The sequence below is a fragment of the Papilio xuthus genome, unplaced genomic scaffold, assembly GCF_000836235.2.
Source record: "Papilio xuthus unplaced genomic scaffold, Pxut_1.1 DF828952.1, whole genome shotgun sequence".
Lineage (NCBI taxonomy): Eukaryota > Metazoa > Arthropoda > Insecta > Lepidoptera > Papilionidae > Papilio > Papilio xuthus.
The window spans coordinates 7,653,200-7,667,923 of record NW_013529697.1 but is presented as its reverse complement, the minus strand read 5'-3'; the positions used below and the strand labels follow the sequence as shown (position 1 = coordinate 7,667,923).

At 37.6% G+C, this 14,724-nt stretch overlaps 1 protein-coding gene across 7 annotated transcripts in view; it reads right to left on the bottom strand.

Moving 5' to 3' along the window:
- The window catches only part of Msp300 (Muscle-specific protein 300 kDa), a 134,789-nt gene that overhangs the window by 69,650 nt on the left and 50,415 nt on the right, over positions 1-14,724 (bottom strand). For 6 of the 7 annotated variants that reach the window (XM_013320259.1, XM_013320286.1, XM_013320244.1 and 3 more), the window contains 8 exons: positions 14,290-14,664; positions 5,799-13,841; positions 5,656-5,730; positions 1,579-5,306; positions 1,218-1,395; positions 956-1,141; positions 525-872; positions 41-301 (listed from right to left, as the gene is read on the bottom strand). In XM_013320259.1, the coding sequence (XP_013175713.1) occupies positions 41-301; positions 525-872; positions 956-1,141; positions 1,218-1,395; positions 1,579-5,306; positions 5,656-5,730; positions 5,799-13,841; positions 14,290-14,664 (13,194 nt within the window). The remainder of the gene's footprint in view (positions 1-40; positions 302-524; positions 873-955; positions 1,142-1,217; positions 1,396-1,578; positions 5,307-5,655; positions 5,731-5,798; positions 13,842-14,289; positions 14,665-14,724) is intronic. The other variant, XM_013320274.1, reaches the window with a different exon arrangement.

Genomic DNA, 14,724 nt, shown 5'->3' with positions numbered 1-14,724 from the left:
CTTCACTTTCCCATCCATTCTTAATAGAATAAATACTTACGGCGATCATATCACTAACAGTCTTCCTGATGTCTCCGTATCTTTGGAGACTATCTTCTATATCTTTAGATTTGAGTGAAGCATCCTCTTGGAGCTTCTCATTGAGTTTGTTGACCAAATCTTTGTGCGAGTCAATATCTCGGTTGAAGGTCCTAAACTTTTCTAACTTGGCTTTCTTTTCTGACAGGTCATTGAGTAGGGAATCATCCGATTGGATCTTCTGGTCGATATCATCAAGCCATTCCACAAGGAGTTTGTGAATCTAAAAAAAAGCACTCTTACTAATATTAAAAATGCGAATGTTTGGATGGATAGACCGATGTTAGTTAGAAGGTAAATCCAGAACGACTGCATGGATCACACTGAAATTCGGCTTAGATGTAGAACACAGTCTGGAAGAACACAAAGGCTACTAAGTTTTTTTAATTCCGTGCGAATGGAGTTGCGGGCTACAGCTAGTATTTGATTTTTTTTTAATCACTTACCTTAGAAATATCATCAAACTGAGAAGCTCTGCTAGTTAACTTATTCCTAACTTCTTGCAGATCAGCGATCAGCTTATCGAATTCCTGCTTCAAGTTATCCGTATCCTCTTGTATCTTGGCGGCGCCGGCTTGCTCAGTGTTCATTATGACCTTCTCTTTCAATTCTAGAAGATATCTCAACTTGTTCTGACCCTGCTCCAAAGATTGACGCAGTAGTTTGATCGTGTTCAACTTATTATTGACTTCTTGCAGATTGTTGGGTATATCGGCGCACTGGTTGAGTTTCTCTCGAGTTCTGTCTAACCAATCTTGGCATTCACCGTATAGAGCGTTGTGTTGTTGATGTTCCTGCAAATAAAATTACATTGTACCAAGTTTAAGATGGTTTCCAATGAAGTGTTCTTTTTCTATGTTCTATTTCTAAGACTGACCTGGTAATGCAGCTCTAGTCTCTTCATCACCTCCTTGGCAAGAGAGAGCAGAGCGTTGTACTTAGTGGTAAGCTGAGTGATCCCATTGGAAATCCTGGTGTCTGCACACGTCTCCAGCAGAGTCTGCGCTCTCATGTTCAGTTTGTCCAACTCCGCTTGCCAGTCGAATAGCGTTTGGAGGTGACCCTAAGGAAGTTATAAGATTTATAATCAGTACAGATATGTAATAAATAAAATTAAAAATATAGTTTTCGAGTTGTACCTGGAACTCTTCAAGAACGACTTTCTTTTGTTCTAAGTTGTTCTGCAGCTTGTTGAAAGATTGTACGAGTTTCTCAGTCTTCGACAACCAATCCAAGGCTTCCTTATATTGTTCCTCGTATTCTGTCCACTTAACGATACCTCCCTCTATTAAAGCCTTCGTGTTGTTTAATTGCTCTCTGTGGGTAGACAGTGACAAATTTCTTTAAGATTTGAAACAAATATGGAAACTATCATAATTTTGATTTAATTTAAGATTCTGTTATTATAAGTAGTATAGATTTCGTAAATAATTTCGACGAAGAAGATTTTTAATGTAGGGGATTGTATTATTGTTACTAATTAATGAAAACTATACTTACACGTAGGTATCGAACTCTTCCTGCAAGAGAGCCACTTCTTCCTCGATCTCCTCGCGGTCGTCCTCGTCCGCTAGACTGCAAGAAATTTCTCCAAGCTCGAGGGCCTTTTGCAGTTTCTTCTGACCATCGGGAAGTTCGCTTTCTAACACTTTTAGCTGTGATATTTTGCTACTCAAGGATTCTTTATCTCCGGTTGCATCGGAACACTTTCCTAGTCTTTCCTTAGCGGCTCTTATCCATTGGACAAAGTCTGTACCGGCGTCGATAAATGCTTGATGTTGTTCCACTGTCTCCTTCTGTTTTTCATATAAATCTTTAGCCTGTTTCGTCAAGGTCTCGTATTTGCTAGTAATTTCAGACGCCGGAGCTTGCTGCATCAACTCTGAAGCCTTGGAAGTTACAGACTGTATCATTGGTTCAAAGGAAACAATATCTTGCACAATATTGTTTGTTTGACGGAGTGTTGCTTTTCTTTCTCCGAGGCTTAGACCGGTCGTAAGACCCGCTACACGATCCTGCCCCTTTTTAGACTTGGCAACCTTTTGTTCACATACTTCTTGTAGTTTTGCCTCTCTGTCCGTGATCCACTGCTGCAACTGAGAATAACTAGAGCTATAATCTGCCCATTGTAGCAACGCAGTCTCAAGATGAACCTTCGCTGTTGTCATTTTCTTCACCAGACGGTCCCACTCGCTTTGTAATTCTTTAAGTTCCGTGTTTATTTTATCTTTACCGTCTGATCGAGTATTTCTTAAAACTTTTTCTCCGCTATTGATAGTAGCGTGAACGAGATTCTGGCCTTCCTCGCGACGCTTCAAAAGATCTTCGATTTGTTCCAAGCGTTTTTGTAAGGCCTCTTTGCTACTATTGCTTCCAGCTTCACTACCGCTACGTGTGATCTCCCAAGCGTCGTCGATCCATTTCTTTGTCTTGACATAGTTATCGTCATATGTTTGGTGCTGTTCATAATTAGTTTCTACTTTTTTCAGAACATCATTAGCCATGTTGATAAGAACTTGATATCTTGAATTAAGATGACGTAACTGATTATTAACGTACGTGTCAAGATGTGAAGATAGGAGGCCGGCTGCTGACGAATTGAATTTTTCAATATCAACCTTGCCTTTATGCAGCTGATCAACAATTTCTTTAACTTCATTGACTTGACCTCCTTTTTCCTTAGCCGTTCCAAGTAGAGCTACTTTATGATTTTTAATAAGAATTTCCTTTTGTTGCAACCAGTCGGAAAGCCTTTCGTACTCATCTTTATACTCTCGCCACTGACTAATAGTATTTTCCAATTGAGTCTTTTGTTGCTTGATTTCATTGAAGAGGTCATCGAAGCTTTCTTTAAGAGCTTTCATTTCGTTCTTAATTACTGTCTGTCCTTCAGGTGATGTACTAGCTAAGACTACTTCACCAGTATGTTGCAAGTGTTCTAATAATAGTTCTCCTTGAGCTTGCTTATTTATTAATGCATCTAACGGAGTTACGGCATTCTCGATTGCTAATTTATCACTCAAAGGTTTTGATTTTAAGGATGGAACTTTTTCTCTAGCTCTACCCAACCACTGAATAAGTTCATCGTGCGCCTCTTTGTACAAACGATGGTCTTTGTACTGTTCCTCACGGTCTGAAAGTAGTTTTTTGATTTTATCATAAAGAGAATCAAACTTGTTAAGAGCCTCTTGAGCCCTCGTAGCAGTTTGATTTTGTTGACCGCTCGCGATCATTTCAGCAGCCTTAGCCTTCATTGTATCAACGTCTAAGCGATCGCATCTTGCTTTTTCCTCGACTTCCTTAAGTTTCTCAAGTTGAGCTCGTTTATCTGACATTGAACTTTCGAATGGCGTTAACTCTGCCAACATACTTTCAAGCCAAGCATTACTCTTATCAACAAACTGAATTTGCTCTAAGAATCCAGCCCATTTTGTAACAGAGTCATTCAATATATTTTTAGTCTCTATCATTCTAGACAATAGCGCTGACCACTGTTCCTGTAGCGTAACCAAAGCATTATTTATTTCTTCGTGGCCAGGAGGTGCGGTATTAGCCATTACGTTTTGTGCTAGCTCTACCAATGATTGCACCTTAGTAAATCCTTCATCTTTCGATAACAATAGATTTTGTATAAGGACTAGTTTTGTTTCCAAGTCATCTTGTGTAGCCGAACTTAAATCTGCACAGAAATCTAATTTATCTCTGAACTCTTCAATCCATTGAGAACACTCTGCAACATTGCTAGTAAATTCTTGATGTGTCTTTACATATTGCTGCCATCTGTTGGTTAAATCTTTCACTTTTTGAGATAATGTTTGGTATTTTACAGTAAGGTCAGATATTTGCGATCCTCGCGGACCTAGCATTCCCGTATAAAGATGCTGTGCTTTTTCTGTAATATTATCAATTTCAAGTTCTTTTGCACGGACCTCTCCTTGCAGTTCCAAGAATTGTTTATATTGGTCTTGTTTTTCTGCTAATGTTGCTTTGAGATCGACTGCATGTATTTGATTATCCGTATTTCTTATCCAAGCTAAACATTGATCCTTCATATTTTCATATTCATTCCATTGCTGAATCTTGTTTTCTAAACCTTCAATTGTTTTATTGATGAAGGAAACCAATCCCTCCCATTCTTGATGAGAAGCATCAATTTGATTTCTGATGTTAGCTTGTCCACTGCTTATAGTGCCAGGCAAAACATTCTCTCCTAAAGAGCGTATCTTATCAATACGATTCTTTTCTTCCGGTAAATTAATTTGTAATGATTTTAACTTTTCACAGTTACTGCTTAAAGCCACCCTTTCTAAGTTCACGTCTCCCCATAATTGAGCAGTATTGTGCGTTGCTTCTACCCATTCCTGAAGATCCATGACCGCTTTAGTATATTGTTGGTGGTTATTAACAATAGCTTCGTATTGTTCAACGAAGGATTTCGCTCTTGCTAATATAGCTTCATGTCTTTGTTTAAGTTGATTGATTTCTTTTGAAATATCTTTTGTGACATCTGGCAAGTTTTGAGCTCGACTTTCTAAATCAGTAATGTCTTGTTGGTGGGCAATTGCGTCTTGCAAGTAATTTCTATAGACATTCAATTGATTACGTTTTTCATCCAATGTTGCCTTTAATTCTATGTCTTTAGGAAGATTCTTTTCAGCGAGAGTAAGCCATTGCTGAACTGTTTTCAAATTGTCTTCAAACGATGACCACTTGCTGAGTTCGGAATCCAAGTTTCTTTCGGCCTTACTAATACTATCGAATAGGTTGTCTACTGCTTGTTGGATGTCTTGTAATTGTTGTTCTACTAACTCTTTTCCTTCAGGTGACGTCGAAGGATATAACTTTTCTCCGAGCTCAACTGTATTGTTTACCAAAAGTGTCGCGTTACGTTGTTGGCTTAGTAACTCATTTAGACTTTCTCGTTTCGCGTTGATTCCATCAGGAGTATTTGACAAGTTCTTCTGGCACTCCTCGAACTTCAGTTGAGCGGTCTTAATCCAATCGGTACATTGGTTATACTTGTCTTGGTATGCAGCGTGATCATTGACAGCCTGCTGGCATTTCTTGACGAGCTCTTTAGCTGTGGAATGCACAGATTGGAAACGCGAGGTCATTTGTTGTAGATTCATTGTAATTCTGGTGTCATTACAATTTTCAATAAGATCACTGAACTCATCAGTTAATTTATCAACGTCATTTTCTGTCTTTTTAAGGTTAGCTAAAATTGCCTGTAAGAAAATAATAGATTTATTTCTTAATTAATATAGTTAACTAGAATTAATTGGTACTTCTTTTAAACTAGACTACGACAACTACAATTAGTAAGTAACGCCACTATACGATTATTTGTAGTATACCAAAGTTCTAATAAGAACCAAACCCACTTGTAGTTAGTATAAACCGTTATAATAAAAAGTAATAAAGATCATAGAACAGATGAACTTCGAAATTCTCATATTCCCTTGAGTTAGAGTCTAAAATAAATTAATTTTGGTGATATTAGACACTACTGAAAATTATTTTAACTTTTACAGTGCAGAAGTCAAATTGTAAAAACTTCTTTTTTATAAGTCTTACTTGGTCCAAGGCTTCACCCAAACGTATGACAACATTCAAATCGTTCTCGTGATAATCAATTGCTTTACATAAATCCTGTTCAACATATGTTTTAATTAGATTCAGTGTTACATCTCTAGAATCAAATAAAATTTAATACGTACCTGATATTTATTAAGTTGATCAACCTTCTCCTCCAAAGTAGCTTTGGGTGTATAGGTTTTCAGGCTCATTTCAGTATCACTTAGCCAATGTTGAAGACGGTCGTTTGCGCTATCGAATTCGATCCATTGTTGTATTTTGTCTTCAATACCACGCTTTACGTCGTGAACGGTCGTAGTAAACTTTTCAAGATCAGCTCTGAGAAGACTTAATTCACGGGACATAGCATCTCTACCCCTGGGCGATAATTTCTCATTGTTACTTTCTATAAGATCTGACAAAATTTTCAACTTGTTGCTGCCGTTTGGAATAGCATCTAGTAATTCTTGAAGTTTAGCTAACTTGCCCTGTAGTGCAGCCTTAGTTCCAGTAAAGTCGGATAAGAGGTGTAAGCGATCCCAGAGGTGTTTTTGGTAGTCTTGTAACGATTTCTGTTGGTCCGCGAATTGTTGGTAGATTTCGTATGTACTTTCATGCTTGTCAATAACTGCTGACAACCTATTAGTCAACGTATTATATCTGTCCCAAACCGATTGAATAATTGACGTCATCTCGTCACTCTGTTCTTTGCCAGAATGCAACGAAGAAGCTACACTTTTAGCTTTTTCAGTAACAGTTTCAATAACTCGTTTGTGGGAGTAAATTTCTTGTAATAATGTTTTATTTTTAAGGAGTTTCGATTTGATTTCTTGCGCCGAGTTCAATACAGCTTTCTCTTCGCTTTCAACTAACTTTTCTTTTTCATCTAACCAAGATAATGTCTGTTGTAATACTTCTTGATAACTAGACCATTGTAATGTTTGAGATTCATATTCTTTTTGTTGTTGCAATATGCTGTCATTTAGTCTATCCCATCGTTCTCTCAAGTCCCGGATTTCGGATCTAACAACTTCCCTGCCGTTTGCAGCAGTTTCGGGTAAAACTTTGTCACCTGCTGTGGTCAAAATTCCAATTTTATGTTCACCGTTATCTCGTTCAAGCAAAAACACTTGTAACTTGCTTCCTTTGCTTTCAATACTCAGTTTATCTTCTTTTGTAGTCATTTGTGAGAGTTGTTCCTCCAAAGGTTTTAGCCAAGCGTCAAATTCGTTACGTAGCTGAATATATTTCTTATGGTCGTTTACCACTTCAGACCAATGATTTACAATTTCCTTTGAAATTACGTGTAACTGTTGATATCGGCTACTTACTTGTGTCACAAGAGGCTTAAGCCTCTCTACACCACTTACTTGAATGAGATTATGTGACTCGTCTACAAAGGAATCAATTTCTTTTTCCTTAGCGTGAATACCATTACGAAGATCAACGTATCTTTGTAACTGTGTCTCCTTTTCTTTTAGCGTTGAGCAGAGTGCTTGGTCGCGACATTTCGTTTCCATGTCTTTTAACCATTCAGTAATAGCTTCGATGGAGGAATCAAATTTGTTCCAAATATCCAAAGTGTGTTTCAGTTTTTGTTCTGAAGATCCTATACTATCAATAGCTTTACGAAGTTGGTCGTGTAAGTTATCGATTTCTGATTTAATCGCGGCATTTCCAGCTCCCGATGTACTCTTACTAACAGATGTAAATATGCTTCGAATTTCGTCTAATTTATGAGATCCGACCTTTTCAATGTCCTTGAGAGCTGTAACAGCCTGTAATTTTCTGATGATCTCGGGTTTTTCTCCGGCAGCATTTTCACAATCAAGTACTTTTTCTGATTGCGAACTTAACCACTCTTTAAACTGTTGAATAAGGCGTACAAGATCTTCATGGCGTTTCACACAATCTTCTAAATTATCCTGTAAGTTTTGCGATTTGGTTACAATATTCTGGAATAGTTGTTTGATTGATTGCAAATATACATTTAAAGATGCATCATGTGTTTGATCAACCAGCTGTTGGGCTTTATCACAAACAGATTCGACAAGCTGCTGATGAGTCATAATCTCCTGGTGCATTAATTTATGATTCTGTAGTTGAGCTTTCTTTTCTTCTAAGGAAGCTTTTAATTCAGTATGACGCTGCATTGCTCTTTCAACGTCCTTCAGCCACTTAGTCAACTGCTCTTGAGCTAATGAAAAGTCAGAGAATTGTAAGAGACATTGGTCAAGTTTGTTAACTGTTTCTTGGAAATTGTCACCGAATGTGTCCCAGAGAGTCCGTATCTTTCTAATTTTTTGGCGGATCACTTCCCTGCCATCGGGACTTGTGTGTGCGTATAACTTTTCACCCAAACTAAGGAATTCTTCAAATGCAGGAGTCTTCTTATTTCTAGTTTCATAAAGCTCTTTAGCTTTGTTTTGTTTTTCTTGTAAGACAGCATAATCTCCTACTATTTCATTCAAATCTTGAAGTTCTCCGAGCATATTCATTAACCAGCTTTCCATGTCGTTAAAATCTTTCTCAAACGCAGTATGTTCAGCTACAAATACTTCATATTTGGAAATAATTTCGTTCACAAGATTATTTAATGTATGGTATCGAGTAGCTAATTTAGATGTCTTATTTGTGAGGTCTGACTCACTGGTAACATTTTGTTTATTGCTGGTTAAATCTGTAAAGTCCCCACTTCTCGAGGCCAACTCATTTCGTATTTCTTTCACTTTTCGCAAATGACCTATTTTAGCCTCGAGATTATTTTTAAGACTTTGATCTCTTAATTGGTTTTCTTTTACTTTGAGCCATTCTTCAAGTTCATCTAATGTTTTTTGGCTCTCGTTCCATTGTTTCAACATTTCTTTGAGTTTCTTGTCTTGTTCTTCACATTGTGTAGCGAATTGAGTCCAAGTGGCTTTTAATTGTTCATATTCACTTATAAGCACGGGATGACCATTTGGACTCGTATTTTCCAAGACTATATGTAGCTGTGATTTTAGTTCGTCTAGAATGTTTTGAATGTTTGGTCCTTGCGATGTGACTTTTTCTATCGCTGAAATCTTAGAGTCAACATCATCTTTTTGGGTTACCACACTGTATGTAAGCATGCTATTTTCTGCAACGATGTGGTTGAGACGATCACGAGAATCTTCGAACATTTGGACATATTTTTCATGATCAGCAACATGACGCTCACATGTAGCTATTCTCTTTGCAAGCTCATTCGTCATTTCTCTGTATCGTTCAATAGTTTTAGACAGACTTTTTTCTGCTTCTTCGTCTGGCATTAACTTGATTTTTTCCGTAAGCTGAGTAAGCATTGATTCATGAAGCTCTACTTCTTGATGTAAAATTTTATTGGCATGGAGTTGCGCCTTCTTTTCAGGCAATGTAGCACATAACTTGAAATCACCTAATTCATTTTCTTTATCACTAATCCATTTCTGTACTTGATTAAAAGTATCGTCAAAGGATGATCGTTTGTTTATAGTTGTTTCTATATCTTTAATCACGTTATTCAATGAATCCACTGAATTTTCAAAGTAATCTCTTAATGCTCTTAGTTCGTTACGAATTTGTTCTCGACCTTCAGGATTGATTCCACTGAATAAGGCCTCCCCTGATTCGATAGCATTATTAAGCAATTTTTGGCCCAAATCTTTGTTTTCACTCAATCTTTTAACTTGTGCTAAATCAGCTGCTGATGGTTTCGCATGTTTACTCATAGCTGCTAAATCTGCTATCCTCGCGTTGGCATCAGAAAGCCAATTCTTAAATTCCACAATTGACTTGTCGTATTTCTCCTTATTGTTTTTGAGTTCTTTAAGTCTATTCAAATGATTATCCATAAACTTGCTGACAGCCTGGTATCTGCTTGCTAAGTGGTTAATATTTTGAGACACTCGAGATTCAGGATTACGAGATAATATCTTATCTCCGATTTCAGTTAGTTTATTTACTTCATCTCCATATTTCTGCACATCGTTATTAAGTTTTTCAATTTCAGTTATCTTGTTCTGTATAAGGTTAGCATCTAGTAGATTCGCAGCCTCTTGTCTTACTAAATTTTCTTTTTCTTTTAACCATTCCGAGACATTTTCTAATAATACTTCATATTCTTGCCATGCTCCAATATTCTCCTGTAGACTATTTTTAATTTCTTCGCAATTGGAGGTCAATACATCCAGATTCTTCTGAGCTTTTTCTGTTTGAATTGCTGCTTCTTGTGCTGTTGCCGGTTCCGCCACGACGCGTAATATTTCACAGGCTTCCTTTAATTCCGTAATTTTCTGCTTGCAATCGGCAATCCCACTTTCAACATCAGCGAGAGCGGCGGCTTTAACTTCTAGGTTGTATTTGTCACTTGAGACATCAGGAACGCACCATCTTGTTTTATCGTCTAAAATCTTCAAATTCCTATTAAACATACTGAGTTTATCAGTAAAAAGTTTTTGCAGGAATGTCAGAAGAGTTATTTCGGTTTTATTGGCATGAACTAAAACGCTTTCAAATCTCTTTTGTAAGGTGCTTAGTTCTTTAGGCACCAATGATTCGTAAAAGCCTGGATAATTAGCATTCATTTCAGAGACGTTTTGAGAGAGGTTATCGATTTCTTCGCTTAGATTTTGTAATTCAACTTTACAAGCTTGGCATTTCTTTAAGCGATCTAAAATCTTGGAATTATCACCAGACATGTCGTCGCATTTAATAATATCATCCCGAATTTTGCTTATATTATCAGACAAGCGTTTTATCTTCTCCTTTAATTTGTTTTCTTTAGATTCTAAGGACGACACTGCGCTTTCTAAATTAGTAGCTAGCGTCTGCAAAGCTTCGAATTCGTTATCGAGGTAATCAATGATCGAAGAAACTTGACCCATAGGAATATTTTTGTTTAGGTTAGTTATCTGTTCACACTTAGCTTTTATACTGTTCTTAAGTCCTGTGTATATCGGTAACTCTTCTTTGTATTTAGTGAGATGATTTTGTCCAAACCTTATTTCTAAATTATCACAGGCATTTGACAAATTTTGTCCAGTTTCACTTAACCAGGTTACAACTTGATTCTTCGTGTCGTCAATTTGTCGCCAAACAAGAAGTTGAGATTCCAGGTCTTGAATTCTTTTGATGATAGCATCATTTTCTTTTTCCCATTGTGTTTGGGACTCCAAGAATGCATTTTCCAAAGGACTAGTGTCGAATCCTCCTAATGTGGACGCTTGTTTTAGAACTGATTGTTTGATAACATCCATTTGATCTAACAAACCCTTAGACCGCTTAAGTATTTCATAAGATTTTCTTGCTTTATCCAGAGCTTGAGCGGTCTGTACATAGTCGTTTGGTGCATCCTTGCACTCGTTGTGTAGTTGTTGAGCTCTGCTCATCTCTCTATCAAATGCCACAGTAAAGTTCTTTAATTCTTGTAGTGTTGATGACAATAAAATGTACCTATTCTTGGTATCACGCACTGTATTAACTACTTGATCCCAGTTATGGTCAGCCGCCGACAATGAATTTTGAATCGTTCCCATATTAGGTTGATCTTCTCTCATCAAATGTAAACCTTCCTCGCGGAGCTCCTTTCTAACAGATTGTTTTTCTTTAAGCTCCGTGTCTAGAGTATCCAACTGCTCTGATAAATCTTGAATGGCAGCTTCTGTCAATGGTACTGGTTTTTGAGCCATTTCATTTAAAGTCGATTGAATATTGTGTAAAACTTCTGATACTGCTTGATGTTGTAAATTAAATTTATCCCACCTGGCACCAACTTTCTGTACCAAGTCTCGTTTGGATGTGACTTGATTAAGCAAAGCCTCTGCTTTAACCTCGATTTCTTTTACCAAACTTACTGGCGAAATTATTCTGCCTGTATTTTGATCAGTCACCTTGACCTTTGATGGTCCGTCTAACAAAACAACATTGCTCTTCATCTCTGGTACTTTTGTTATAACATTGACAAGTTCTTGGCGCAGAACTTCGTAGCTCTCAGGTGTAAGTTTAGGTCCCTCAATTTGATACTGAATGTGACCTAACTGTTGCTTTGTATCTTCATACCAATTTAGCAAATCGGACCACTTCTTCAATATGGCTTTATTTTGTTGAATGTTTGATTCGATTAGTTGATAATGCTCCGCTATATTCGAATATGTGTCACTTAAAGTACGAGATTCATCAGGATGTGATGTTAGAGTCATATTTTTAACTTCGTTGTAAATATCAGCAAATTCAGGAGCTTTAGCAGCATGTTCCTGGAGCAGGACGTGCATGGATTGTAGCGATGGTTCAACTTTACCAGCGTCTACCTGATCAAAACTTTCTGTTTTTCTTCTGAAGTCATTGATCCAATTGTCAAAGTTATGAAGTTTAGTCAAAAATTCTTGGCGGACAATGATCTTATCCGAAAGTTCATTTATTTTACTTCGCACCGTCTCGGCGAGCGTATTAGTGCGGTCCTTAATGTCGGACACTTTATTTTTCAATAAAGTTGCACCCTCCGGCTGAATGTTATGGCAAATGTTGTCGCACGTCTGTGACAAGGAAATAATTTTGGCTTGCTGCTGTGAAATTTCATTTCCGAATGATTTAAGTTTATTTAATTCTCTGTCTAATTTTTCCACCTGTGGCGACTCGACTGTTATGTTTCGGCTACTCAACATTTTCTCACCGTTTTCTATCCAACTCTCAATTTTTTCTGCTTCCCGTTCAAAGTTTTCCCAATTAACAATAAGTTTTTCCAATTTGTTGTTCCACTGGTCGGCTTGATCGTGAACGACAGCCCAGCGAGAGTGAATGGCGTCCACTTCGTCAGGGGCACTAGTTTTTCCGGATAATTGATGACTAACACTGGAGAGAATTTGCAAATTCATTAATTGCTTTTCACAGTCTGTGATTAGAGCCCTTGATTGTTGTTGCAGTTGCTGAGCTTCGGGCAACGTCGATGGCTTAGGTACAGTACCCAATTTAATCTCTGCCTCCTCAATCCATGGTTTGATTTCAGCAACACCTTTTTGATATTTCTGCCAGCTCGCGAGGTCATGCTCGACAACTTTAGTCTGATGTTCTGTGGAGCGCTGTAAGTCGGCCATCATTTTCTCTAGTAGCGCGACTTCCCCTTTAAGCCTGTTAGCGTCCTGGACACGATGTTCGACGGCCAACTTAGTTCCCTGTTCGGCAACATTTTTGATAACGTTCAACTTTTCTGCGATTACTTTCTGTAGGCTTTGAGACTTTTCGACTCTCTCCTCTGGGGAAATATTATCCGAACGTATTTCAGATATCAAAGCGGGACTTTCCTTCTTGATCCATTCACGAACGTGTTCCAGTTTACGTTCGATTTTAACCCATTCCTCGTTAAATTTCTCCAGATGCTCGACTTTCGTGTGAACTTCATCTTGAACTCTTTCCAATTTTCTTTCGATAGTTTCCAAATCTTTTTCTATAACAGGTTTTGGTTTGTTGGCTGTGAGCGATTGCAGCTGAGCGTATGCCTGTTGTAACTGCGGCAGTCTTTCCTTCTTAGCTTTTTCGATGTCTTCATTGATAACTTTAGTTTCATGTAGTTCACGGCTAATATTTGTAACTCCCAATTCTAAGCCGGGATGAGCGACATAGTTCTCAATTTTGTCGATATCTGATAGCAACTCTTCTTTCTGGTATTCATAATTGGACCAGACCTTTTGAGTATCACGTAACTTATAAAGGCGATCTGTCGAAGTTTCATAGGCCGTATTCCAGCCGGTTTCCAAGTTTCTTACGTCTTCTCTTACAAATGCTGGAGCGTTAGCGTCCTTAATAAGTTCTTTACCGCGTTGCAGCATTGACATTACAGAAGGCCGATGCCTGTCTAACTTCTGCACAGCGGCTTGTTGCTCGAGCACCAGCTGCTCCACTTGTTGCAGTGATTGAGGCTCGGGTTCAACCATGGCCTGCTTCTGAGCACTTTCCAATATACAGATAACTTCATGGACTTCACGTCTGTATGTATAACATCTTGTATACGTTTCTGTCTTTATCATAGTTATTTCAATTGTTGGTATTAGATTTTTGTATCTCTGTATAAGATTTTCTAGTTTGATCTGTTCATCCTGGGCCTCCATCTCGGAGCAGTGGTGTGTGAGCATATCTAATGTTTGCACTAACCATTTCATGTCCTCTCGTTTCCTATCAGCTTCACGGCAGATGTTCTAATAGAGAAGAATTAAATGATTAATCAGTTAAAAAGATTTATAATCTTTAATTTGTAAGATAAACTAAGAAATTATATATTTATAAAAACAAAAGGCATTTTAACTAATATAGTTACCATTAACTCCCTCAGCTTTATCCAAAGAAAGCGGTAAAAATTCAAAAGCAGTTAAAACCAATGAAAATTTAATATCGGCATTTTGACAAACTAATTAGAACCTAACTACACTGTTATTATCAACTAATTAGTGTTCCATACCTCGAAAGAGAAAAAAGGAACCCTTACTAGGATCACTTTATTGTCTGTCTGTCAGAATTAAAAAAAAACTCTAGTAATATATGTAGCCTAAGTATTCAGTGAACATATAGCTTTCTTATAGCAAAAGAAATTTTAAAATTGGTCCAACAGTTTATGACTTTATTTGTTCCATACAAAAAACAAATTACCTGGAATATAGTCTTCTCTCTTTCAAATGCTTCCGCAGAGTCCACTTCTCTGACAATACTGTCCATTGTCTTGTCAACATGGTCCATCCACTTTTCCATCTCTTGGAATTTCTCTCTATATGCATCCCATTTTGCAGGAATCCTTTGCAACTGTTGTCTGAAATGTTCTACTCGGTGGACCGTTGATTCCCATTGTTGCTCACACTTGCGTACCTCCTCATCTAACGTACTGTCTCCTGTTTGTTGTGTGTAACTCGTTGATATCTTCTTGAGATTCTGAAGGCATTGTTCCACTTGCATTACCTTCCCCTGGTTACGGAAGTACATTTCGTTTCTGATAAGGATACCATCAGCATCGTCACTTTGGTTGTAGGCCTGTAAAATTAGTTTGTGTTGTAACAACCCTTTATTACCAAAGATTTCAAAGAGCTTCTT